General features: G+C 49.0%; 2 protein-coding genes across 7 annotated transcripts in view; both read right to left on the reverse strand.

The window, feature by feature from the left end:
- Positions 1 to 618: 618 nt before the first annotated feature.
- Positions 619 to 21,467, reverse strand: DNAJB12 (DnaJ heat shock protein family (Hsp40) member B12). 2 transcript variants are annotated; one of them, XM_026073452.1, is made up of 9 exons: positions 20,346 to 20,488; positions 15,967 to 16,141; positions 14,335 to 14,480; positions 11,314 to 11,499; positions 9,500 to 9,579; positions 8,228 to 8,337; positions 4,976 to 5,148; positions 4,093 to 4,244; positions 2,575 to 2,678 (listed from the first exon to the last, which is right to left on the reverse strand). In XM_026073452.1, exons 1-8 carry the CDS (start codon positions 20,470 to 20,472, stop codon positions 4,123 to 4,125), a joined length of 1,119 nt encoding a protein of 372 aa, XP_025929237.1. In that variant the 5' UTR covers positions 20,473 to 20,488; the 3' UTR covers positions 2,575 to 2,678; positions 4,093 to 4,122. The 2 variants fall into 2 exon arrangements, with proteins under 2 accessions (XP_025929238.1, XP_025929237.1); XM_026073453.1 differs by lacking the exon at positions 20,346 to 20,488 and adding an exon at positions 21,311 to 21,467 and having other exon boundaries at positions 619 to 4,244.
- Positions 21,468 to 24,194: 2,727 nt separating this feature from the next.
- Positions 24,195 to 25,054, reverse strand: part of MICU1 (mitochondrial calcium uptake 1) — a 132,760-nt gene continuing 131,900 nt past the window's right edge. For all 5 annotated transcript variants that reach the window (XM_026073467.1, XM_026073463.1, XM_026073469.1 and 2 more), the window contains one exon: positions 24,195 to 24,561. In XM_026073467.1, coding sequence (XP_025929252.1) covers positions 24,401 to 24,561 — 161 coding nt within the window. In that variant the 3' untranslated portion in view covers positions 24,195 to 24,400. The remainder of the gene's footprint in view (positions 24,562 to 25,054) is intronic.

Here is a 25,054-nt window from a genome sequence, read left to right on the forward strand (position 1 = left end):
AAGCTCCTTCCAGCCTCCCAGAAGTCGGGCGTTGCTGGAGCTGCAGGAGCGCCTTGTGTCGCCTTCTGCTTGCRACCTGCTAACAGCTTCCAAACACCTTGTGTAGCAGCTCCAGGACTTCCTACGCCCCGGCCTCTTCACGGAAAATGAGAGCACCGGAGGAAGCAGGAAGAGAAGACACAGCCCAAGCAGAGCTGGCAGGAGAGGCAAGTTTTGGAAAGCTAGGAAGGTACCGAGTTTGGAGCTTGCAGGTGCCTAGAGGTAAAATCTAGCCGCGTGGCAGAAGTGACTCCAGAGCAGCAGCGAGGTGTAGAAACAGCAGTTGGTTCGGGCAGGACACGAAGCTGTGTGAAGAAACGGCCCACAGAGGACCAAAACAGGTGAAAGCAGAGACGCACGTGGGAACACGGCAACAAGGCAACCTGCTCCGCTGCTGTAAGAGCATTCCCTGTGTGCCCCAAATGCAAGGAAAACCTGTAAAYTGGGAAGAGCCGCACTTTCACAGCACTTTTATAGATGTACCTTTTCTTCTCACTGCTCTCTCCTCACTTCCTTCCAGGTTAACGCCATCAATATGCAACACAAGAGTCTGCGTGACACAAACACAGCTGAGGCCTCTCACGTTATAAACATTTATTTATAGATGTACAATTTTATAATTAATTCTAAATCAAGAAATACAGCTTCTGTGAGCATCCATTAGGATCTATGCTTTCTCACTCATATTATCCATGGATATCTACTCAAAAAAAAATTCCAAAGGTTTTGGCGGGCAGGCTCTGGCCAGGGAATGCCATTTTGCAAGACGTTCAGCACCTTTTGCAAACATGACTTTCACTTAAACCCCCTCCCCATGATCTCTTCATGCCAACTAGATTGTGCCTCTATTTAGAGTTATTTCATAATGCCATACTTCCACCAACTTCCTTCCAAAGATGGAGGAATCATAAAAAAAAATCCAACAAAAACAAAAAACCCTTAAAATCAGGTCCAGGTCAGGGTAGCTGTGGGATAATAAGGCTTACAGTTAACAGGAGGGCTGATATTTTGCAAAATAAGTAAAAACCCAAAGACAGAGCATATGGATTTCTAATGATAAAGAAATAAAACCATCTTACCTCTCACTTCTTCTGCCCTTGCCACCCTACCCAGAAGCCACTGCTGTTTTGATTAATTCCCCTAAGGGTGTCTGGGGATGGTTCTCACAGGAAATGTCTTTAGACAGAAATTAACTGCAGGGTACAAAAAAATCCAGTTTATTCCACTGAARGTAACTTCACTCCTTCCGTTTTTGCTTCTCTTGTGCATGTGACAGAGAGAGAGAACGTAACCTTGAGCGCTCTCCCRCTGCTCTAATCCAGGTCCTGCCTGAGAAAGCAGGAAGCCAAGGCTTTTAGCAGCATCGTTCCCGCTTCTGAAATGCGAGATTGGCAAAGTTGTTGCTATAAAAGAGGTACGTCTTTAGCTGTGATCTAGTGACAGTGCTCTGCAAAGCTCAGTCAGGAGTCGGAGGGGATCGAGTACACCCTCTGACTGCTGATCCTCCCAGCAAAACTTCTTTCAACAGAAGCAATAAAAAGCTCCGTTTCTTAGGGATATCAATATTTCACAGGTCTCCTCGAAGAAACATCAGAAATACCGTGTCAAGGCCACAGCCACATTACAAGTAGGAGTGCTGGTGGGAGAGGAACCCCAAGTTTAGGGAGAGAAAAAAACCCAAACAACTAAGTGACACAGCTTATGGAAAGCCCTGTTTACAGAAYGAATGCTGCACACTGATTACGAGGCAAAATGAAAGCAGACTCTGCAAAAAAAAGGTTACACACACAAACAAACTGAACAACTGATGAGCTAAAACCATCTAGGACAATCCTTTCCCCCACTGAAAGGGACTCCAGTGCTCAGCTGACCTGCTGTAACTTCTGCCAAAGTTGCAAAAACGAATCACAAGTCTGGACAATTTATTTTTTTTTTCCCCCCACCCGCTACAGATGTGAAAATTCTTTTATTAAACCCCCAAAGCCAGGCATCAACAACCCAAGCCACAGAACGCTGCTGTCCTCAGGAAAGCAAAATACAATAACTGCCAAGTGTTCCTTGTTTTAGTGTGTGAGGCAGGAAAGCTCTGTGGAGCGGGCCACCCCGGGAAGAGAGACTTCCTGCTTCCCTCTGTACTAAACCCAGCGGAAAGCAAAATAATTTAATCCGACCTCTGCATAGTTTAAAAGTACAACATATATACAGCTATAAATTAATTCTAAATAGATTATATGTTCTTTTTTAAGCTTTCTTTTATCCCCAAATTGTCCGATTTCTCTCTCCATCAGAAGTGACCAGCGCTGTCACGAAGGGTCTCCTTTTGCTTCGTGGCTTCTGCAGTTTGTTTTATTATTTTACACTCTACACATTTGTTCTCATGGTTGTGGTATCCTAGGAGCAACTAGACTGTCGCACTCTAGTGGTGTTGGGAGGGAGGGAGGAAGACGGGCAGCTTTATTTCCTGTTCTAATTGCTGCCTGAGACATCTAACGGCGGAGACAGACAGAGAGAAGAAAGAGGGCAGCTGTGCGTTGCTAATTCTCCAATTCCATTTTAATTTAAGGTTTGATTCTTTATATTTAAAGTCTGTCACCTTGGCTCAGTGCACTTCACCAAAAGTCTTCAGGCATTTCAAGAGTCTGGGAATGAAAGCGGTAACTGCGTCAGTCTCCAGCCAGTCGCATGTCACAGCCCCCCCCTCCCTTTCCCACCCTTCCCCTAGATTACAGGGGACACGGCTTTTTCAGCCACGCCAATCCAAAGTGCAGCRGGCCCTCTGCTGCAGAGCAATTCTCTTTTTCCGATCACGGGTACAGAGAAGTGCTGCATTTCGCAAAGAAAAGCGGGCAATTAATACCAGTCTCTCATTAAGTAAGAGGCGCAGTTATCAAAACGAGACAGTGGGCGTATCGAGATAAGAATGGTTCCAAAAACAGGATACACCCAAAAAAGGCAGAACATGACCCACAGGATTTGATCTAAGGGCCAAACTTTCAGATGTGCTCTATTTGCCAAAGAAAATAAAAACAAGCAAAAATTCCACTGCTAAACCTTCTTACTTGTGTCTACAAATCAAGTAGCAATATCCACTGTCCCAGAGAAGTCTCTGCAGGCCTAAATGGTGTCCACAAAACTAAAACTTGGTCTGAGCTTCGCCTTCAATTTTCTAAAGAAACCCCACTTTCAAACAGTTTTGTGGGTGGAGGAGGCCTGTAGGTTTTACAGCCATGCTAGTAGTACCTGATAGATGAAATCAGCCCAAATAATTGAGCAGAAATGGGACTCCAAACTCCGTGCCAATTTTTTCATTATTTTCATGCAGTTCTCCTATGACTCAGTGCACCTGGTCTCCTCTATGCTATCTAGACTTGCCTTAATTCAGGCTCTCCAATCCATGAGTCTTCCAGACTCGTGCTCAGCTGTTTTTACTTTGTTTCCCAGTTTAATACAGTGAGTTACTTCTACAGCCTGCTACAGACTCTGCCCATTTGCTTTGTTTTCCTTGAGTGTCACGGGAAGGCCACAGGGGGCAAGGAACATCTGTTTTGTAGGAGTCCATTCCCTGTCACCATATTTCTTCAAGTGCCATAGGAGAACAGCTTTTCAATAAAACAGACAATAAAGCAACAAAAAAGGTTCATTAAAACGTGGCAGCTGGCTGCCAAGGCTGGTAAAGGCTTTGCAAGATACGGGAGAAAACTTCCAACCAGCCAAGGCGCACACTACCACTGCATCGAATGCACGGTTGACGAGAACTCAGCTGAGTCGCCAACATGCCTGGAGCTTTTGCTTTGTTCCTAGAGAACCAACACCAACAACGCCAGAGAAAACAGTGAGCTTGGAGAGAGCCGAGGGTGCTGACATGCAAACTAAACAAAATCAATTTCCCAATTAAAGTGTGTACACTTGACGGAGGGCGGCGCTTCCCCCCATTACGTGTGTGCATCCAGAGGAGACTCATGAAGACTTGCGTCTCAAACAGAGATTTAAGTAAGTATTAAAAGCACTGATGTGCCATGCTTCAGTGTCACGGGAAGCATCACCAGCTCGTACTTAGACCTCTGCTGAGTGGGCTGGCAGTGACTATCCGTGCAGAGAGGCTTGAACGTCTGACAGTCTGCTACAGCTGGGAGTGCCCATCCTCTGTGCTCGCTGGTACAGATCCGAGTCTCCGAAGTAGCGTGCCCGGTACAACAAGCCTTCCTCTGCAAAGGGAAAAGCCCGGCGTTACAAACACGATGCGAAAGGGGATCATCCGCTAGGCCATCCACCACCAGCACCCCACGGACTTCGCTGGGAACAGGAAGCACCTCAAGCTCTTGAGCTTGCAAACAGTTTGCTTAAGTCGCCACACTGTGCTGACTGGCTAGAYGGCCGGAATATCTCACGTGCTGCCTGGCTGGGTGGCCGTCTCTCCTGTCCCTGTGGTCGTTCAGCAACACGCGAGATGATTTCAGTGCTGCAAGAACAGCTTTCTGAGCGGGGACGGGATGTGGGATGGAGGACATCACAGGCAGCAGACTTTCAGACATGCCTATTTTGGGAGCTGGATGGATATGCCAGAAATATTCAAAAGGCATTTTGTTCTGTGCAAGAGGAGAACTAAAATACTACATAGAGCCACTTGGGTCTCCTGAAAATCCAATGTCTGCAACCTTCCATCCCCACTGGAAATCAGAGATACACGACTGAAACAGCAGAGGAATCTCTGGGGCACAACTCGTGTCTGACCTGTTCTACAGCAGCATTAAAAAAAAAAAAAAAAATCCCAAAACCAGACTAGATTTGTCACAAAGTCATGGATACAAAAAAGAAACAGGAAATGTCCTCACACCAGGTTAAACTTTAGCATAACTCAGTCTCCAATCACAGCGTTTTCCAAAGCAGACCTCGTGCTGCAGACAGAACCCTCCATTCCTGACCCCACACTACTCACTCTGCTGCTTCTCTTTCCAGCAGTTATTTCGAAGATTTGCGATGTAGTCATCCTCCACGCTCCTTTCAACGTTTTTTAGGTTTGTGCCTGTGTACTCTTCTGCAAAGTTCTCAGATACGTAGTAGACAACTTTCAAGTGCTCTGTCACCCTCCTGTGTATGTGACCCACAGACCTAGTTCAAGGAGAAAAGTCAGAACGGTATAGGATGCTCTTCAAGGGCAGAGCAGGAAGCTCCCACCTCTTTAAAATGCCCAACACGCCATACATGATACCAAACCGCCGAAAACATACATCGCTCCTGTGCGTCCATAAACTTGAAGCTTTGGTAAGGAGAAGCATTTCTGGTGGAACTGAAACACTAACACTGGGAAAGAAAACCTGCCGGGCCTCTAGCTAGGTGGGCAGAGCTCTGAATACAGACATATCTTGGAGGCAGATTGCCCAAGGGCTAAATACATTTAAAATCAAGTGTTCATTAGAATTTTCAGCACTAATTAAATCCCTCTGCAATTTCCTCGCTGACGACACCATCATCTGTTTTTGACRGTGAGCTCCAAGGATGGTTATAGAGCCAGGAGGCGGATGCACTTGCGACGCAGGATAAGACCAGCCAGCACGGCAGAAACGTGTCTGCACAGAGGACTGAGGCAGTGCAGGGGTCAGAGCAGCGCACGGGCCGGCTGTCACAACTCCCCAGGAGCCCTACTTACTCAGCAAGGCCGCCTCTCGGTTGAACCCAGTCCCCTTTGCTCTCTTCTCTGAAGATATCTGCTAACCCCAAGAGTGTCAGCTTCCTCTAGCACATCACATGCTGCAACAAACACGCTTGCTGCACGAACAAAATCAGATCCACTCTGTGCACTCAAGCCTGCACCAGCTAGCACAGAAAGCACTTTCTAGAAGGAAATCTCTTATTACCCTGCCCCTGCAGCTTCGCATTTCAGACAAAGTGGGTGTACTTATTTTCCCCAGCACTCCAGCAAACCTAGAGACACTCGCTAGGGCGTGTTTGCAAGCCGTAACAGAGGACCTGTGCCCAAACACCGGATTCATCAGGAACAGCTCCAACTGGAGACGTGCCCAAAGTTTCCCACAATAAATACCAGCTGGCTGCTGCATTAAAAGCGAGCCTGATTCTTAAGCCAGGTGTAAACATTAACTCATCTGGCTCGCCCTTCAGCCTGTTATCAGGGTTTACAGGAGTGATTCCGACACCCTTGCACGTTTCACCAGGGACCAGCTTTCAGGGACAAACAGGGGGTAATTGGATAGACTTAACAAGACCAAAAAGCACTCCCAGCATTTTTCAGGACAAACGCTAATGCACCTCAGGCAGCGTTTGCTGGCAGAGATGCAGCCTGGGAGAAGCTCAGCTCACTATTTTACCCGTCAAGACAGAGCCTTAAGCTCTCCAAAAGTTTCTATTCCTCTCTACATAAACAAGTGGCACCAAAACCTCTCTGTGCCATCAAACATTGCCAGGTTCAAAAGCTTCTCGCCTCCTGCTCACCGAGTTCACCGCGGGGAGCCCCAGATCTCTGCCGAACAACAGCCAAGCACAGCATTTCCCTTTAGATCTGGCAGCAAGAAGGGGCCGGCTGCCCGAGCGAGCGAGCGAGCGAGCAAGTGAGCGCGCAGCACCGCCTGCCGGCGCAGGATGCATTTTCAGCTTGTTTCATTTCAAGTGCCTTGGCCACTCCAACGAGGTGACAGAGGACTGTTCAGGCTGGATCAGCTCGCTTGCCTCTCCTGTCCAAACCCAAACTTGGAAATTGGTGTGCCTGCATTACCTGAGCGCATGCACAGAGTTTAATTTAGTGTCCCAGGCACTAATGGCAGCCAGTGTCTAGCTGAGGCAGGACTGTACCATGCCACAGAAGAACTTTTGTCTGAGAAGCAGAAAGTTGAGACCCAATTTGTCATGAAGAAAGATGTGAAATAGTTACAGGGCAGGCCAACAAAAAAATGCACTTGCCTTAGAGCCAAGCACAGGCCTTAACGTGCAGGGCTCAGTTGGGTCCCAAACTCAGCATGGGGAATTGTGTGGCAGAGAAATATCTGSGGCTCAAGGATGGTTCTCCTCTGACAGCTGACAAGGCTGGAAGCAAATCCCTGTCCACCTAAAAGTGTCCTTCGCTGAATGTCTTTTCACCTGATAAATCCCCCTCTTCACCAATACACAACAAGCAGGTCTAGATACAAATCTGCTCATTTTTATAGTCCTAATAAATACTACAGAAATCGCATCTCAATACTCTTTAGCCTCTCAGAACGACCCTTAATTCTGCTTTGTTCAAAATGCTCCATCTTTTGGTTCTAAGCAATAATGTCACAGCCTTTGCCTTGGACTTGAAAGGTAAGCTAGGTTTTATAGTATTTAAGGTCATCACTGGCAAACATTGTCATTGGTGAAACTAAACAGGGCCCACTGCCTATAACCAAATCTACCCTCCACTAGCCTTTTAAATACACATAAGGAACTCCATTGGAAATATATTAAGCCTTTGCAAGAATGACGCAAGCAGCCAGAAATCAAGCCTGTTCTCCCATTTCTTGTTGGCACTGCAAAGCAAGTAAGAATAAAAATTCGCTTCATTTTGTCAGCAAAGTGATCAGACCATGGAATTTCACAGGATCTGGAAGGAGACAGCATCACTTTTGCATGGCAAGTTACTGGCTACAGCTATTTCATGGCAAGGTTAGAGTTCAAAAATAGAGGGTTTCTCTGGGAGCATCTGCTATTCTATAGGAGCGTCTTCTACTCCTTCTCCTCCTTCTGTATTACGTTGTACTAGGTGTAAATGCAGCTGAGGCTTTTATGAAGAACAGATCTGGTTTTGTTTTTCTCACTCTGATTTACCTCTGCATCTCAATTMATTTTGCCCATGGGATCCCAGCTGTGTTCAAACAGCTCTACCGAGCTACAGCCTCTCAAAGTTATTTAGGCTGTCCCGTTCTCATCTAGCAATGGGAACGGGCCGCAGAAGATCCCTGCCAAAGAACACCCTCTGCTAGGCAAGCGTGCACCTTCTGAGAGCGCCCTGTGCCTTCCACCTCAAGGCCTGCTTGAGAAGCAGCAGACCTTCCCCAATGTGTGTGACATCTGGGAGTAAGAGCAACAGTGGCACAAGATAAAGCAAAAAATGACAGGAAAACCAGAGTGTCTAATTCCCTACCCCCTAATGCCACCCTGCCCTCCAGAACCCAACCCCAGCCCCAGTTTGAGAAGTTTTAGAATAACAGGTACTAACGGCCTCTGGCTCAAACTGTAGGGTGGGCTGGAGACCATCATCTGGCTGAGAGCAGACACAATGATCAGGATGAGGATAGGCATCAGCTGGACAAACAACCCAAGGCCACCCTGAAGGAACAGAAACATACAGTGGAGCGCCATCCATACACTCGCACACAAGGAACCCACAGCATTGCTATCCCTCCCTCACAGTCCTACCACAACCTCGATTCTCCTGCTCCTCACAGGCAGTGGGCTTACGAGGAGCCCCAAAATAACTGGGAGCAATCCAGCAGCCCACAGCTCCACTCCGACAAGGGCAGCATTACTTTGAAGGTCCAGACTTCTTGCCCCTTCCACAGACGTGACAAAGGAYGGAGGGGACTGGCAGGGGTAGCCTTGTGAGTGGGTTTCAAAAGCCTCATGCCCACATTTTGTTCATCTAGAGCATCTGCCACTGTGCAGTTTCTGATCACTAGCTTGAGCAGGACAGAACTGCACAACCAGTTTTATGGAAAGCACTCTCCCCTTTCCAATGTCAGATGAAAGCAATTCCCCCTCTGCTTCACCTCCTGAGCTCCTGCCACTTTTAGTAGAGTATCCTTCCACCTTTAACCTCGAGAAAACCATGAAGGAAGTTCTTGGGTTTTTTTTAAAAGCATATCATTGGCTATCCCCAGAAAARAGCGATCTTCAATAATATTTAAGAGACCAGGTTTATGTAAAAGTCCCTTATTCTCACTTCTCTAGATTAAAGGGCTTGGAGTGCTGGAGACATACTTAGGTTCTGCGAYGAAAAACACAACAATAGATCATGCTATGAAGTGCTTTCCTTGGTTAATTAAGGATCACAGATTAGGAATACCCCATCTTAAAATACTGGAATAAAAAGGAGAAAGAGTAGATGTTGGGAGGAGCCAAGAATACACATCATCTGAAAGGTRGACTGTCTTTTTGAAATTAAGGGATTAAATGAGAAAAGAAATGTTTATCCTGTGTTAAAAAACAAATACATTTTACTGATGCAATCTTATTTCAAGGTGTCACTGTTTCAAGACACATCACTCTTTTCCCCACTGGAAGACAGCTATGAAAGCCCAGGGAGAGCCGCCAGTTAATTAAACCAGCAGCTTCTTGTAAATTCTGGAGCTAATTTACTTCCCATTACTCATTTCTGCCCAGGATGGCGAAAACAAGAACTGTCCCATAAAACAGCCACACTAGCTAGTTGCAATTTGTATATTAGAAACACTTTTACAGTCCCAGCCAGCTCTGCCTGTTCTCCACTTACATCACCCTGATGTTCTCGTCTGTCCTGCCTCTGATGATAGGTATATCGCATCCTGCCGTTGCTGTATACGTGAACGTTACCTATAGGCAAAAGAAAACTGTTACAAAGCATTCACAGCACATAACACCGTGTTGGCTGGCGAGGATGGAACCAGAAAATATGGCCCCATTCCACACCAGCCTCACCAATTAAAAAGGCAGCAGAGAAAGCAGATGGGGTGCTAAAAAGCCACAGTGAATTCAGAAATCTTTCACTTTGAACACTGTCAGAAGGGGCTCGATCTGCTGCTTTGGTTTTGGCCCCACTCAGCAAAGATAAAAGGACGGAAGGAGATACTGTAAAGGGAACCTACGCTCTGCTCACACTTAGATCTGGTCCGCTGTTACCACTGCTCCCAGTTCAGTCTGCCTCAGATACCCAGTAGCATGCCAGCCAGTTCAGAGCTGGAAGGAGGACAGCGCATCTGCCTGGCTCGGCTGCTTCTGGGCCGGAGCTGGGATGTCTCTGCGGAACAGCGATTTACCGAGCAGGGTTAGCCCCGAGATCCGCACATTACTTCCCAGTGCAGGGGGTGCATGTGGCCAAAGCTTCACGGGGCTGAATTTGGTCAGCAGGTCCCACAGCCAAAGCCGAGCCACCGACTCAAGCCACTCTGTCCTGCTGCCTTGACTTTTAAGCAGGTATGTCTCAGGGAGGCTGCAAGGCACTGCCGCAGCCAGTAAAGGAGGGATCCTCAACAGCTCACCAGAGGCTACGGTAGTTTAGGGTGATGGAATAGGAGGCTCCACAGGAGACTGATAAAATAATTTATACAAAAGACTCTATATTTATCTCCTGAAGTCATCATTTACAAAATGAGCTATGAATAAAGCCTCAGCTGAAAGAGGAATCCTCCCAGGGTATGCTGAGCAGATTTGCCTGAAGGYGAACTGGTGGTGGGCACAGAGATCCAGCTATAGGATTCTGTAGGATCACAGGAAAATTCAGTTTGGAAGGGACCTCAGGAGGTCATCTAGTCGAACCTCTTGCTTGAAGCAGGCTCAGCTGCGCAGAAAGAATATCCTGTACAGGCTTCTCACTTAGAATGGAATAGAATTCAATTTTAGATTAAAACCAATTAAAAAGAGAACATTTTGGTATTTTTTTCCACCATAAAAACAGAGCTCTTCCATGTCTTGTCTTAAATGTCAAAACTACAGCTGAAAAGGGAGACCAGCTGAGAAACTGATCCTGAATTCCCATGGGACAGTGAGAAAAGGAAGAGAGATTAAGCTAAAATAGCAACTCTGTTTTTACTGGAGTAGCTTTACCTCTCCAACAGGCAGAACATGAATACAAAAGGTCTCAAGACGCCTTTTCAAGTACTTGATGTTAGTGTGTTAATTCTTACATATCAGATAGGAGAGAGCTACTTTCAATCTATTTGACTGACACAGAAATATTTGTTTTTCCAAGTTTGTCCAGAGAGGCCAAATAATCACAGCCTCCACTTGCAGCCAAATATGACTACAGAAAATACAAGGGAGTCTTCTAAAATACCCCTGCCCTGATATTAAATGTATCTAGGCTGGGAAGAAGTCTGGCTTTGATGGTATTACCAGCTGTTTGCTGAGTTCTCCAGGTACCCATCTGAACAATTTATAAAACTCTAGGTGTTTAGGTCATTTGTGAAGGAGAACTCTCATCAAATTTGGCTGTGGAGAAGAACACAGCTCTCAACCCAGCCCTTGCACTGCCAAATAAATCACTACTCCATTATTGCTCTGTCAGAAGGATTGGGTCCCGTCCACGAGATTAAGGTTTAACAGGCTTACTAGAGGGAAAACCACCACCAAAGAACATGTTGAAGAGGTCTTCTGGGGAGATGTCTGCTTCAAACCCGCGGTGGAAGTCTGAGTGACTGTGTCCGTGCCGAGCAGGGTTAAGTTTCTCGTCTCCAAACTGGTCATATTGCTTCCTCTTCTCGGGGTTGCTCAATACCGCATATGCATTACCGATGGCTGAAACATTGGCAATAAGGAAGCAATTAGCTTCTTTCTTCTGGAAATAATACATTCATCCCTGCAAACTGGCAGGACTTGCCTTTCTCATTACACAAATGAGATTCGCAGCTACCCACGTCTTTTCAAAACGCTACTTCAGCAGCGCAGCACTAGCACCTGGCACATTGCTCTGGCAAACACAGACAAAAGAAAACCAGGCCAACAAACTCAATGAATAACGTCTTAATTAATTCAGACTAAGAAGTTATAATATCATTGGTATGAATTTGGTATACATCCATTGAGAAATCCTCCCGGATCAATGAACCTATGAATTGCTAAAGAAATATTGGTAGGAAAGCAGCTACTCATTTCATTTATTAAACTTGCTATTTCTTTTGAACAACTAACGTCCAAATCCTTCAGCCATAAGCAATTGTACAGGAAATTATGATTTTAGTTGACAAATTTTATCCAAAAGTGTCATTATGGGGATTCAATATTACAGCCTAAAACCAGAACTGCAAAGGATTTAACTATGGCCTACATCACTGAAAGAGGCTTTAAAACCTCCAATAAGACCTAGTAAGAAAATGTTGGCTAAAAGTTATGTCTGTGAGCTAAAAAATTTCCAGAGGCCAGAAGTAAGGTGCATAATTACAAGGACGGTTAACCGGCGCCTGTAACAGTGGAAATGTACTGAAACCAAATCCCCGCCAGTTTCCCAGGTAACTCTCTTCCCAACCTCAGCACGTAATAACCAGGCTGCCAAAAATGTCTGCTTGCCACCTTCCTACTTCTGTGCTTCTTTCTTTACACATCCCAGTTTACCACTTCCACTCTGTGCTCTGTATTCGGCTGCGGAGCGCCTCCTCTCTCCTCCTTGCGTCACAAGGAGGTTAAAAAAAAATAAATTTGTGGTACTAGAGCTGACTGACGTAAAAAAGGCAGGAGCAGAAGTGAGAGAGAAGGGAGACACATGCCCTTTTGAGCAGATGAACCCTAAGATTCAAAATTTTGCTAGTAGCCAGACTGAGGTGTTTGGTTTCTCCTTGGACTAGAGAGCTGGAGAGCGGAGGATGTAATGTCAGTATGTTTATTCTCATTCTTGTTTATAATCAGCGCACACAGAGCAAATATTTCTACAATCAAGCAAGGAAGCTAGACTACAAGGGCTGACTCTCAGCAAATTAGCTTGTTCTTTCAAACCATATGTTAAGCAATGAAAATGGAGAGATTTAGGATTTGTTCATTGTCCAACTTTCTGCTGACAAAGCCCAAGAAACATCTCATTCCAAATCAGGATTTTAGCTCAAAGTAGCCAGGTTCAACTCTTTTTCCAACGTCAGCCAAAGGTAGTGATGCAAACCTGCTCCAAGGCAGACTCTGGCCAACTGCAACTATGGACTGAGACAAGGTCTCAGGACAAAACGTAGCACTTTATCAGCTGTCACTGGGAAGATGAATGTCAAGACAACAGCTAATACATCAATGTTGGAAAAAATTAACTAAAACCCTCATAGCAGTGTACGCTTCCCCCTTCACCCTCTGGAACCAAATAGCCGGACTTTAGTGAGCGTTGCAAACCAGGAGCTCAGCTTGGGGGCTGAAGGACAGGAGAGCCAATGAGACAAGGCTTGGAAGAGAGATAACCTGATAGCAGATAGCCCCGCAATGGAGGATAAAGGGCACCTTGCTTAACGCACGACTTCTGGCACGTAACTCTTGTCAAAGCCTTCGGCAAACACCATTATTTAAGATTACAAGTGAAGAAACCTGCCTTTCGCCACTTAGCAAGGATTGAAGGATAAGCTATTGAACAGTGGCTTACTGCACATGCTACGTAGATAGATGTCTACAGACACTCACTGTTTAATCTGGACCCCACACTAAAAAAGGCTCTCCCAAGTAGCTGAGGGTCAGCTCCTTATTTGCTAACAGCAATACACTTATCAGTCATGGATTTAAGTCTTAAAAGACCTGCGCAAACCTTACATAAGACTTTTACTGCTGAATTTATATCTACTAAAAGCATACCCAAATACTGTATCAATACGCTCATACCAGGCTGGCCTCGTTCCCCGTTTCTGCAGAAGTTTTGTGTATTTCACTCCCAAGTTGGCTAGAATCAGACCGCAAATGGCTTAACACTGCACAAAGCAATGCTGTAAAATTGGCATCAAGAAGGTCCGTGTTTGTTTAGTAAAATGATAATGATCAAACTGCCACAGCTTGCAAAACAAAATGCTGTTTCTAGCCACCTGGAAATTTACTGTGTTGCTCCAGATCCACTGAGTAATTCTCAGTGCATCGATCACCACTACTCAAAATCCCACAGGCCAAATCCCACAGACAAGAACGCCACCACCAACGCCCGTGTCGCCTCAGTAGGTACCACTGAGGTGAAAAGGATAAGTCGTGGCTATTAGCACCAAGGTAGATTCCGAATGCAGGGCCGTTTTCAGGAGCACCTGTCGGAAAAGCCCTCATTTTACTTGTGAGCAGAGCAATTTCAGAACTAGTCCGGGGAAGCCTAGTGGCATGATCACTTCCTTTATTTTACTTCACCTAACTGGAGTTCTTGTGAAACTCTACTGCCTTTATTCTAGGGATAAAAGGGATCTGCCTGGCCCACATGTAACTACCAAGCATTCACAACTGCAAGACAACTGCTCATCTAAGCATACTTCCCGGCTCTTCCTGCTAAGACTTGTGACATTGTGACAACCTTACTGACAAGAGCTTTATTTCACTCTATTTGACTCGTGAGGTTGTCTTTAGAGTTCTTGCTAGCCCAGCTCAGCACCAGCATCTGACAGTTGAGGGTAAATCCAAGTCGGAAATGTACTTTACCTTTAAATGCCTCTGTCGCCCCTGGTGCATGGTTCTTATCTGGGTGAAATTTCAGTGCAAGTTTCCGGTAAGCCTTTTTCAGGTCCTCATCAGAAGCTTCTCTGTTTACTCCCAGAATTTCATAGTAATCTTTGCACTGCTTTACCCTACCAGTAGAGAGATGAGAGGACACGGACAGTTAGTTTTGGCTGTGGAAGTCTCTTTGCATTGAATATGTCAACTTTGCAACATYGCCCATCACAGCTTAGATCAATGCTGCTCAGTGAACTCTAGTTTACTCAGTTCTGATTCCTCAGCGGGTGACCCATTTTTTTTCATATACTCATTCACACTGCGCCTGCCTTACTAGCACACAAACATTCTTAAAGAACAAGTCAAGCCAGTAAAGGCAGAAGGGCCTCGGCCCRGGCAATGAGATCATCTGCAAAAGCATCCGACTGGCAAATAAGCTTCAGCTTCATCATGATCACATTTTGGTGGCTATGCAGGAGATGCAGGGGTTACGAATGGCAGCCAGCATCTGAAAGATAGCTGTGGGTTTTTGGGTTTTTTTTCCCCCTTCAGACTCAGTTAATTCATAGACCTAAAAATAAAACCAGTTGATCTAGAGGAAGAAACAGGGAGCTGCCCAGGCCTGTGTGAGCAGCCCAGTTCATACTGTGTACCTTCACAGCTCCACAATTATTTCTACTTCCCACATGACTTCGTCTACCCAGAGGAGAGCAGGCAGGATTCTTGGAGGAATGGATGGCGTAATAAATATACCCAGAAGTCAATGAGCCAGAGCAGTTCTTGAGCAATTCAAACCATATCCATACCCTTAAACAAAGTTTACCAAGTGACTGTGTCTACAGTTCAGTCCTTCAGCTTCCAATATTTGGGAATGGTACAAAGGAATAAAGAAAAGCTGAAACAGTATTTGAAAACTGGAGACTGGATAAACATGCCCTGAGACTTTCCAGCAGGAGCTTTAGAAGTATATCGTGCTAACAGAGTGAAGTGTCCTGGGGTGGCTTTCTATTTTATGGGGCTCTAAGAGAGAGCATGAGTACAAAACCAGCAGGAGAGCGGGACAAGGATGTGCCCTGTCACAATAGTTACTGCYACTGGAGCAAAGCTTGGAGCAGGAGGGGCGCCCGCCGCAAGCTGTGAGTCATGATTTCCACTCGTACACTTCAGGACTGGGATTTTTCACAGTATTATTGAATAGCACTAAAACAAGCATTAACGGGAAGCCTGTGAAATGCACGCATCCAGAATGCCTCTTTGGACTTCGGCCAGGAAAAGGCCTACAGACCTGCAGTTTTAGCATTCGTACGTGTCTTTTGGGGGAAAACCTCATCCTTCGTAGATCCAGTGCAGCTGCCACCCAGGGCTGGTGTAGCTCTAAAACTTTCTAGGGACCTTTTCAATACCTAGCCAATTAAAAAGCACTCAGTATGGTTCAAAGCTGACCAGATCTCCTTACACGGCACAGAAGACGAATTATTGTACAATTCCAACCTGTTCCCTCCACCTTCCTCCTTCACGTTCCATCTTTACATCTTTAAAACACTGCAAGAAACAGACTGGTATGAYATAATAAAATCAAAACAAAGAGTGGGTCAAAGCCATGGAGAGCTGGGCACACACCTCTTCACCGCATCCACCTGGTCCTGAGTGTAACCTTTGGGAGCCTCCCCGCCAGCCTCCCCGTTGGCCGACGGGAAGTCTCCACTCATTTTCTTGTACTGGGGGTTTGTGGACTCCCTGGGTTGGGACTGGCCATTGGATGATGATTCATTCTTGTTGAGTGACTCGAGCAGAACTGAAAAGAGAAGATGATGAGAAGAAAAAACAAGGTAAGAGACCACTCAGCTCAATCTGTACTTCCCATTCTCCCACAAAAAGAGAAACCCCTCTTATGCTCTACCACAGCTCCAARGTTTCCCCAACCCTTCATCAGAAATACCACCACCTTTTCACTCAGTGAACCCTAGAGTTCCTACTGCCTCTTGTCCAAACATGATGGGTAGTCCTATAGATACACCACCTGCTTCTCCCAAAGCACACAGCCTCCACCAAACCCCCAAGTCCCTCCAGCCAGAGCGCCAACAGGTCTGGGAACCACAGCGGATCACCAAAGTGCTCTGTCTTTGTCTTCTCACTTTTTTCCATGTCTTTCCTTAACAACTAAACATTTGCATATCATTCATTCCTGTCTCCTGCCTCAGAGATCCTACTGTGTTAGGTAAATCATGTGACCACAGCAAGTCTCCAGAGAGCTTAGAAAATAATACCAGGGGATGCCAGTCACACAGTCCCGGGGGAGAGGCAGAGAAGAGGAACGCTCCCCTTTCGGGACAGAGCGCTGCAGTCCTTACTGCTGGCAGCACGACAGGACCGGTAACAAACGAGTCAGAAGGGTGCTTTGTTCTCCTGCACTGTTTCACAGATTTCATCAGTGCAGAGGAAGCTGCGAAAACCATCCTTTCCCTTAATTACTGAAGACAAGTTGCATAAATTTGCGCCCTTTCCTTAAGTGGGGCACCTACATATATTTGGTACATCGTTTCAGACCATCTCCTTCTCTTTGCGAGGCTCAGACACTACCATCCTTTTCAGCCAAGAAGGGAAAGATACTCAGGCCTGGCCYAACAACACAGGTCCTTAGTTGACCACACTGTGAAACAAAGAAGGCTTCTCCAAGCACAGGGGATCTTTCCATTATGCATTTCCCCGATAGCTGGATATCTCCATCTTTTTAAACTATTTTTGTCTTTTTTTTTTTTAAAGCAAATATCAGACTGATCTCTTCGTCCAAGAGGTTTCTGAATTTTGTATGTTTTATCCCTATTAAGAAGAATAGGCACAAATAATAAGATTAAAAATAGAAAATATTATGAACAGAAGCATCTGTTACTTGAAAAGTTTGCAATCCTTTATCCGGAGCCTGGAACTGAGAAAGACATTTCATCTCCTCCAGCAGATTGCATGTTACAGACCTTGCACTATGGGGGTATCACATTCTTCATGCAAGTGCAAACAACGTACGCAAGCCAAAAGATGAGCCAAGATATCATATCTGCCTGGCAAAGTTTGTCTGGGCAAGAAAAAACTGCTCAGTAATCCAACAGCCAATAAAGGGAATTGTTACAGGACGAAGGATAAAAACGAAAGAATGCTAAAGACCAGTAACTCACTGAATGGCCGTTTCAGTTTGTGGGCTTCGCATATTTTAGCTTTCAGAACACTTTAAATGGATCTGTTACAAAATCCCTCAGAGGCATCGCTTACAGTTTACTTCTGGCCTCTCTTGATATTTCAGGCAACGCCAAATAGGATACCTCGTTCTTTCTGACATTTTGTCAGAGTAAGCTAGGAGAAAAATGTCCAGTCAAATGAGCCCATCTGGCTCTCATTTTTTTATACTAATGCTGTTCATGTTACTTTCCGGAATCGCAAGCCAGAGACCTATCAGCATTTTTCTTGGGAAAATTATTCCAGTTTAATAAATCGCACTCTAGGGAAGTTCATCTTTAAATCTGGTCTTGATTCTCGCTTCATTTCAGTCCCCTGTTCTTAGTTACAACATTATGAATGAATTAATCTCTGCCTCCCTCATATTTACACTACTCAAATGTTCACAAAATTACAGTCTTCGCTTTGTTACTTCCAAGCCCAGAGCAGTGTGCCAGGCACTTCTAAGCCTTGTCTCGCAAGGCAGTGCCTCCACCCGGCCGACTCTTGTTTTGGGCTCTGTTCCCTGCAGCTTGCCAACAGATTGTTGGTAATGTGGTTCTCGAAACCAACCACGAAAGCCCACGTAYGGCCACAGCTCAGTCCCATTCTGCTTTACAGCCTAGTCCTTTTGCCTCTGCGTCCCAAAGCCACGTTGGTCCTCTGCACGGTCACAGCAAGGTCATGAACTACTCAAGTGGAGACCACTGAATTCATTTGCAGTTCTGCTGACTCGGCTTCCCACCCAGCATGTGTTACAGATCACTCTTACTCATCTATTAGCCAACATTTTTTCAACTTCCGTTATTTTTTTCCCAAAACTACTGCTGTAAAAGTAAACAGTGGAATTTTTTTATGACAATGTGTCCAGCTGCATTTATGCAGGAGAAGATTTCTGCCGAAATCCCCTAGCAAAACCATTACCGGTACTGTGACAACACCCGTAGGCGCCAGCCAGGGTCAGAGTCTGAAACGCTGCCTGCACAGGGTCCACGGAGTTGATCTGTGCCAAATTTAACGGAACTCGCAAGAAAGAAAAGAGATTTCCCAGGAGCACATTAACTACCTAAAGTCTCAATGACCAACGTGTAACTGTGGGATGTTCAGCAATATTTCCCAACTACAGACCCAAAGCTCACTAGTGGAAGAACATAAAGTTCAACAGAACAGACAGGCCCCAAAACAACTGGCTCAAGAAGCAAAACTCAAAATCAAAACTCAGATAAGGTCTGTAAAAGTTTTTTTTAAAAAAACAAAACAAAACTACAGCCCTTTACATAAATTTCTGCAGCTTAAGAATAAACTGAGACAGTATTGTATTTAGCTTGTTTTAAAAACCACTTCCCAGTCACTTTYGCAATACATTGATTACATTTGTCATAAAGCTTCCAAGAAGCTTTTGAGACAGTTCCTCAAAAAGCATAAAATAGGCACATGGTCTCCAAGAAAGAATATTTTTTACGCACTTTGAAATGAACTGCAGTAGTTGTGCTGTGGTAATCAATAGGGTCTGAGAAATGAGAAGCAAAACTTGCTGAGAGTATGCCAGGAGAAAACAAGCCCATTTGAGGCACGTAAGCTCAAACAAACTGTGTTTGTTCGCCTGCCTACAAACTACGTGAAATGACTGCAGTTCCTCTGGCTGACGTGCTCAAGGAGGGGATTCTGCAGCTACGTCCACAGCCAAAGAGATTTTACTTCCGCACAACGGACAGAGCTGCAGGACCGTCAAAACAAGAAAACGGGAACCACRGCCTGAGAGGATGGAGGCTTTCTGTAACTCGCAGCCTGGGATGAGAAYTTTTATTCTACCCTGCCAAGCTTCTTTCATTCCCACAACGGCATCCTCTATAATAAATRACAATGGCCTCACGAACAAACATGATCACACCCCACAGCCAGCTAACAGGCCAGAAACAGGAAAGCAGCTACAATTTAGAGAGTTACCAAAAGTGAGACACATGTTACCAGTAACAAGTTATAACTGAGATACTGYTCTAAGGTTTGTCCTTTGGCAACACAGCCCCTGGTTTCAGACCTCCGGCAGCAATCTTAGCTTGCCAGGAAAACTCAGGCAGCCTAAAGCCCACCCCTGCAGCTCTCTTCCCTGGGGGAGAGGCCCAAGAAACAGCAGCCCGGGGGCACCACTGAGGTCCYGCCCTGCTCAGCCCCCATCTCCTCATGGGAGCGGTGAGAGAAAGCTCCCTGAAACGAGGACACCCCTTGCAGCCTGCRCCCCACTGCTCCCCAGGAAAGAGGWAGCAGYCAGCAGGCTGCAGAAACTGCTCTGCTCGCTGCAGGCGGCTCCTGGAAACCCTCTTCCCCAGGAAGCAGGCCTGCTCTCACTGCTCGCAGTGGCTGCTGCGTGCAGAACAGCCCGTCTGGTTCCGGAGCAGGAAGGGGTCAGGCTGTACAGCCCGCCCTCCCCTGCCGCCGGAGAGAGGTGTGTGACCTGCCCAGGCGGGAAGGCTGGTTGTCTCTCATCTGTGGGCACTGCACACGGAGATCCAGCCCGCAGACCTGTGCCTACCTGCACAGTCCTGCACGCGCGCTCTGCCCCCTCTGCTGAACAAAGTTTCCCCCTTCTCCTCTCTTTGGGGCCAGCGTAAAGGAACACAGGCATTATCCCCTGGCTGCCTCAAGTTCAGCTAAACCCAGCCTTATTTGCAGCTAGAGCTAAGGCTACAGCAGCACATGCTAACCTTGTGTGGGAGAGAAAGAAACATATGGGAAAGAAGCACGCACAGTGCTGCCACAGGCATTTCAGTTCTTGACATCCGCCCACAGCCTACCCTTTGCTTTTTTCAAGGCAGCTTTTGCTGTGTTAAGGTTTTGGGGGTGACAGGAAGAGAAGACAATCCTTTTTCTGACAAACACACTTGAGATGTGTGCACATCCCCTCGACAGCTGTACATCCATCACGCGACATGACGAACAAAAGAGGCCATTTGGGCATGTGACAGAAGATAAACGGCCTTTGGCCATGGGATGAGTTCAGACCCAGTTGCGCAAAGGGACGTGCAGTTGTGACATACGCCCGCGATGAGAAAGGGGGTGCCCGGACCCGCCGACGCAGGAACTGCACTTCCTGCTCCGTGGCTACGAGGGACGGCAGTGACGCACAGGGGAGGGCAGCAGGGTGCGGGTGTTACGGCGTGTAAGTAGTCCTCACTCGTGCTTCAGAGGATGCAGGGACGGGACGGTGTCCGGCCTCCCCCCGGGGCTCGGCACCTCCCGCGCACGCGGCCGCTCCAGGCAGCGCCAGCAGGGAGGCCGGGGCAGCCAGGGCCGCAGCTGCCCCCCTCCCCTCCCCTCCCCTCCCCTCCCCTCCCCTGCCGGCCGCAGCCCGCCGGCGCAGCGCCGCTGCTCGCACGCCCACGGGAGCCGCGGCCCCGCCTCGCGCCCCACTTGAGCGAGCGGCGGTGCGGCGGCGACTGCGCCACCGGTCGCAGCGCGGGGAGGCTGCTCGCCGGGCCGGGCCGCGCCGAGAGCCGGCCGTTACAGCGCGGCCGTTACAGCGCCCGTTGGTGCCCCGCCGCAAAGCCCCCTGGGAGCCGTAGTGCCCTCCCACCGCCGCCGCCGAGAACCCCCCAGCCGCGCGGACTCGCCTCCCCAGCGTGCCCCGCGCGGCGCGCCGCCGTGCGCAGGCGCAGTGAGGGTGAGAGGTCAGGCGCGGCGGCGGCCGGCCGGCGGCGCAGGCCCCAGCTCCCCCGGGCCCGGTGCGACCCCCCCCGCCCCTCCGCGCCGCGCCGCTCACCGCGGACCCGCTGCGAGGGGTACAAGCGCTGGGCCTTCTCCAGGAAGCGGCGCGCCTTGTCGGGCTGGTTGGCCTTGGCGGCGGCCAGCGCGATGCCGATGCACCGCTCCGCCTCGTCCCTGTTCGACTCCATGGCGGCGGCGGCGGCGGCCGTGACGGGAGGGGGCGGGGCGCGTCCCGCGCGCGCCCTGATGACGTCACCCCACCCCCAGCGCCGTGCGGCCGCCCGCCGCCCTACCGTAGTGGCAGGAGTAGGGGCGCCGCTACCGTAGTGGCGGTAGCGCGCGGGCCGGCGCTCGCGGCGGGGTGTAAATTTACAGTCGTCCGCTGCGAGTAAAGGAGGAGGCAGCGCTCGGGGGCAGGAGAACAGGTTAAGCCATTGTAACCCGCCCGGAGACACACTAAGGCTGAAACCCAGAAGGAAGCTCCAACACTGCCCACCGCTAAATTGCAGTTGCTCTCTGTAAAGCCATTGCAGCAGCGGCCAGCCACTGCGCCAGCAAGGGCAGGGGCTGGGCGAGCGCAGCCAGGCGCTATATTGGGGAGAAAAAACCAGCAGGAAACTTCTCATGTGCTTCCTATTAAATATGGCACACACACAAAAAAATAGCTGGAGAAAACAGAGCGGCGGCTGCCCTCTAGCTCCGTCTTGCAGAAGTTTTTCCTTCTCCTTTACTTTTCGCTTTCTGAAGTTACATCAGCTGTATTTCAGAGTGCAGTCGCTAATTTGGGGTGATGCGCGGGCTCCTCGGGAAGGGATTGCCTTCCAGAGGGGCTGCTGGAGCGTGCAGCCCAGGCTCAGGCTGCCGTCCGTCCCTGCCCCGCTCCGCGGGCTCGCACGCCTTTGTGCGTCGGAGGAAGGGGCCGCRGAGAGCCCAAGGGGAAATGCCCCGGCCGCGGCAATGAGAGAAGCTGCAAAGCTACATCGGCGTTGTGCTGCCTTGCCCACACGCAACTTTGCCGCTTCGCAGGCTCGTAGGGTCAGGGAGGAAGAGGAATCRCCGCCAGGAGGATGTTGGCTAGCCAGAAAAGAGGAGGGAAGAGCTGTAGGTGAGCTCAAGTGATCCGCTCTGGGCCGAGGCATCCCAGCCCTCMGAGGAGCCCCCACGCCAACGCCCAGGAGCAGATTTGCCCCAGCCTCGGGGAGCAGCAGTGCCAGGCCCGAAGCCGGCGCTGGCTGCCTTTTCCCTTAACGTAACTGCAGCCGTATGAAGGTCGTGCCTGCTATTTCCCCAGTCGCTTAGGGTTTCTTCCCTTCCATCGCCCTTCAGCAGCCCCAAACCCCCATTTACGGCAAGAGGCGGCAAATGGCAAAACCACCCCGTTGCTGCTGCCCTGAAAGGGGTTGGGAAAAGCCGGGCCGGCCCAGAGCAACCTCCAGGGACCGGGGAGGCCTCAGGATCGCGGCRGTCCAGGCTGCGAGCACCGAGGTGCAATGGGATCTGTGCAGCGGCCAAGCCCTGAGCATGCTTGGGCGAAGGCACCCACGCCTGCAATGGCAGCGAATGCTGCTGGGGCAGCTGCAGCCCTGCTTCCCTCGCCGCTGCCGGCTGGAAGGCTGCTGCCTTTTACATGGCTCTGGGCACCAGGGACATGGCTTGGCGGCTGCAGAGGGCAGGAGCCACTGGCGGAAAGGACCCTCCAGAGCCAGAGCCCTGCTAAGGAGGGAGAGTTGGGCTTTGCAATTCGGACTGGCCAGGCACTGAGCTCAGCTGGCACAGCAGAGGCTTCCTGCCACGTTCACTCACGCCAGGGGATGCCACAGGCTTCATTTGGTTCCCAAAAGAGGGATTTTTTGAGAACAGTGACATTTCGACACCCGCTGCTCGCCCACCCGCGACTCCTGGCGGGGCCAGGACCAAGTCTGAGCAATGGTGTTAGGGCTGATGGAAAGGCAGGCACAGCCCGAGCAAAAGGCCTGCAGCAGGGATCAGGGTCGGAGGATACGCAGGAATTGCCTGAGAGGGCAGGAGGGTTCAGAAACAGTCCGATGGCGAAAGCAGGGGTTACAGACAGCAGCAATTACTTCAAACCCTCGCGGGGGACCGAGAGGCRATTCCTCCAGCGGCTGCCGGGTCGCACGTGAGCAGCACACATGAAACAGCTAACGCTGCAAGAGTCTGAAAAACCAAATCCCCGCAAAACAGTGAAAATAAACAAYGCGATGCAAATTTCAAGTGAAGTTGGCCCTTCCAGCCTCCAAGGACGGCCTCCGCTTTTTCACCGCGGGCGCCTTTATTCAGCACCGTGCCGAAAGTGCAATGAAGAGAGACGAGCCCCGAGCCCCCGCTGGTGACAGGAGCAGTGTCATTGCACAGCGCTGCACAGCAAGGACAGCGCTGGGGTCACGGCTTTCAGCCTGTTCCCTTTGCAGAACGGCAGCTCCCCCCGGAGAGGGCTCCCCATTTAAAAACAAGAGAATTGGAGACCTTATGCAGCAAGTTGCTTATACAGGGCAGGAAAGAAGATGGGAGAGCAAGTTTTTAACTTTTTCTTTTCTTTTTAAACTTGTTTTTAACATCTGCGCGCACACACGTCCTTTCCACCCCCCAAAAGTCCCAACAGGCGCGACGTGCTCGGCCGACCAACCTCCTGGGGTGCACTCACCGCCCCTCTGCTTCAGCCTCTGCTCCTAGGGCTCACGAGCAAAAGCTGGGATGAGCTTTCCAGGAATCCCAGGGCTTCTTTCATAGGAGCGATTTAAAATTTTAAGATAAAAAGCATGCTGTTTTGTAATACCATTACATAAAATGGGGTGCAGCCCACCAGCTCGATGCCCAGCTCCGCAGGACGCAGAGCGCACCACGGCTGGGGCATAAGAACAGTCTTTTTCCTGAGAGAGAGAGAGAGGAATATTAAGGGAGCAAAAGCAGAGGCAAGCGGAAGCAGCGGATACAACAGGCTTCGATTTCTACCAAAGTGTTTACAAAATCTCCGGTTATCAACAGTCTCGGCTCTGGTTCGGCGCAGAGCCTGGTGCCAGCAGCAGGTTTCTGCAGGAGCGAGGGGCACCTGCAGGTCTCGGTGGGACGCGCTGCAGGAGACACGGGCTCCAGGAGCATGCGAAGCCGGGCTCTCCCGCCCGCCCGGCTACTGCTTCGGTGTGGTGAAGTCCCAAGCCGTCTCCTGGGCGCATTTCCACATGGCCCGCATGAGCCGCGTGAATCCCATGTCTTTGGGTTTCTCCAAGCCTCTCATGAGCCGCTGCTTCATAATGGCAACAAACTCCTTGTTGCTCAGCTCTCCATTCCCTAGGAGAAGAAGAGAAATTGTTAGAGATATAAAACCCCACAAACTCCCTGCCCACTCACACACACGCTAATCCATCTGCGATCCAGTTTCCGAACTGGGAGAAATGAGCCTCCCTACAGGATCACCCCAGGCACAGATTTCTTCCTTGCCGTTTTCTCTGCAGCAACGACAGTCTGAGCATCCCTGCCATGACCGGCCTTCGCCGAAATGCGTGAGCGTGCGGGGACAGACATGGCCTCCCTCACCCCCATGTACCGGGCAGAAGCGGCCGTGATATTTGCAGCGACAAGTTCAACAGACTTGGCTTCGGGAGCGCCGAGGTTTTCATAGCATCARGAGAAACCTCACCGAGGGCAGCCCRGACAAGGGGTGACATACCGCTGGCATCCACACCGCGAGGGTGGACACCACGCAGCGGGATTTCACACTTTCCTGAACTAACTTGTCATCAGAAGACTTCCTACAGGCGACTCTCCAAATCAGGTCTTCGTA

This window comes from Apteryx rowi, unplaced genomic scaffold (genome assembly GCF_003343035.1).
Source record: "Apteryx rowi isolate R43461 unplaced genomic scaffold, aptRow1 scaffold_369, whole genome shotgun sequence".
Lineage (NCBI taxonomy): Eukaryota > Metazoa > Chordata > Aves > Apterygiformes > Apterygidae > Apteryx > Apteryx rowi.

What these genes read in the sequence shown, in the direction of transcription:
- DNAJB12 (XM_026073453.1), bottom strand. Translation starts at nt 21,443, where the DNA reads ATGGAGTCGAACAGGGACGAGGCGGAGCGGTGCATCGGCATCGCGCTG. An exon ending in CAGGTGGATGCGGTGAAGAG is followed by an intron (nt 14,481 to 15,966) that starts GTGTGTGCCCAG and finishes CTCTACTGGTAG; the next exon opens with GGTAAAGCAGTGCAAAGATT. An exon ending in CTGGAAAGAGAAGCAGCAGA is followed by an intron (nt 4,245 to 4,975) that starts GTGAGTAGTGTG and finishes TTCCCTTTGCAG; the next exon opens with AGGAAGGCTTGTTGTACCGG.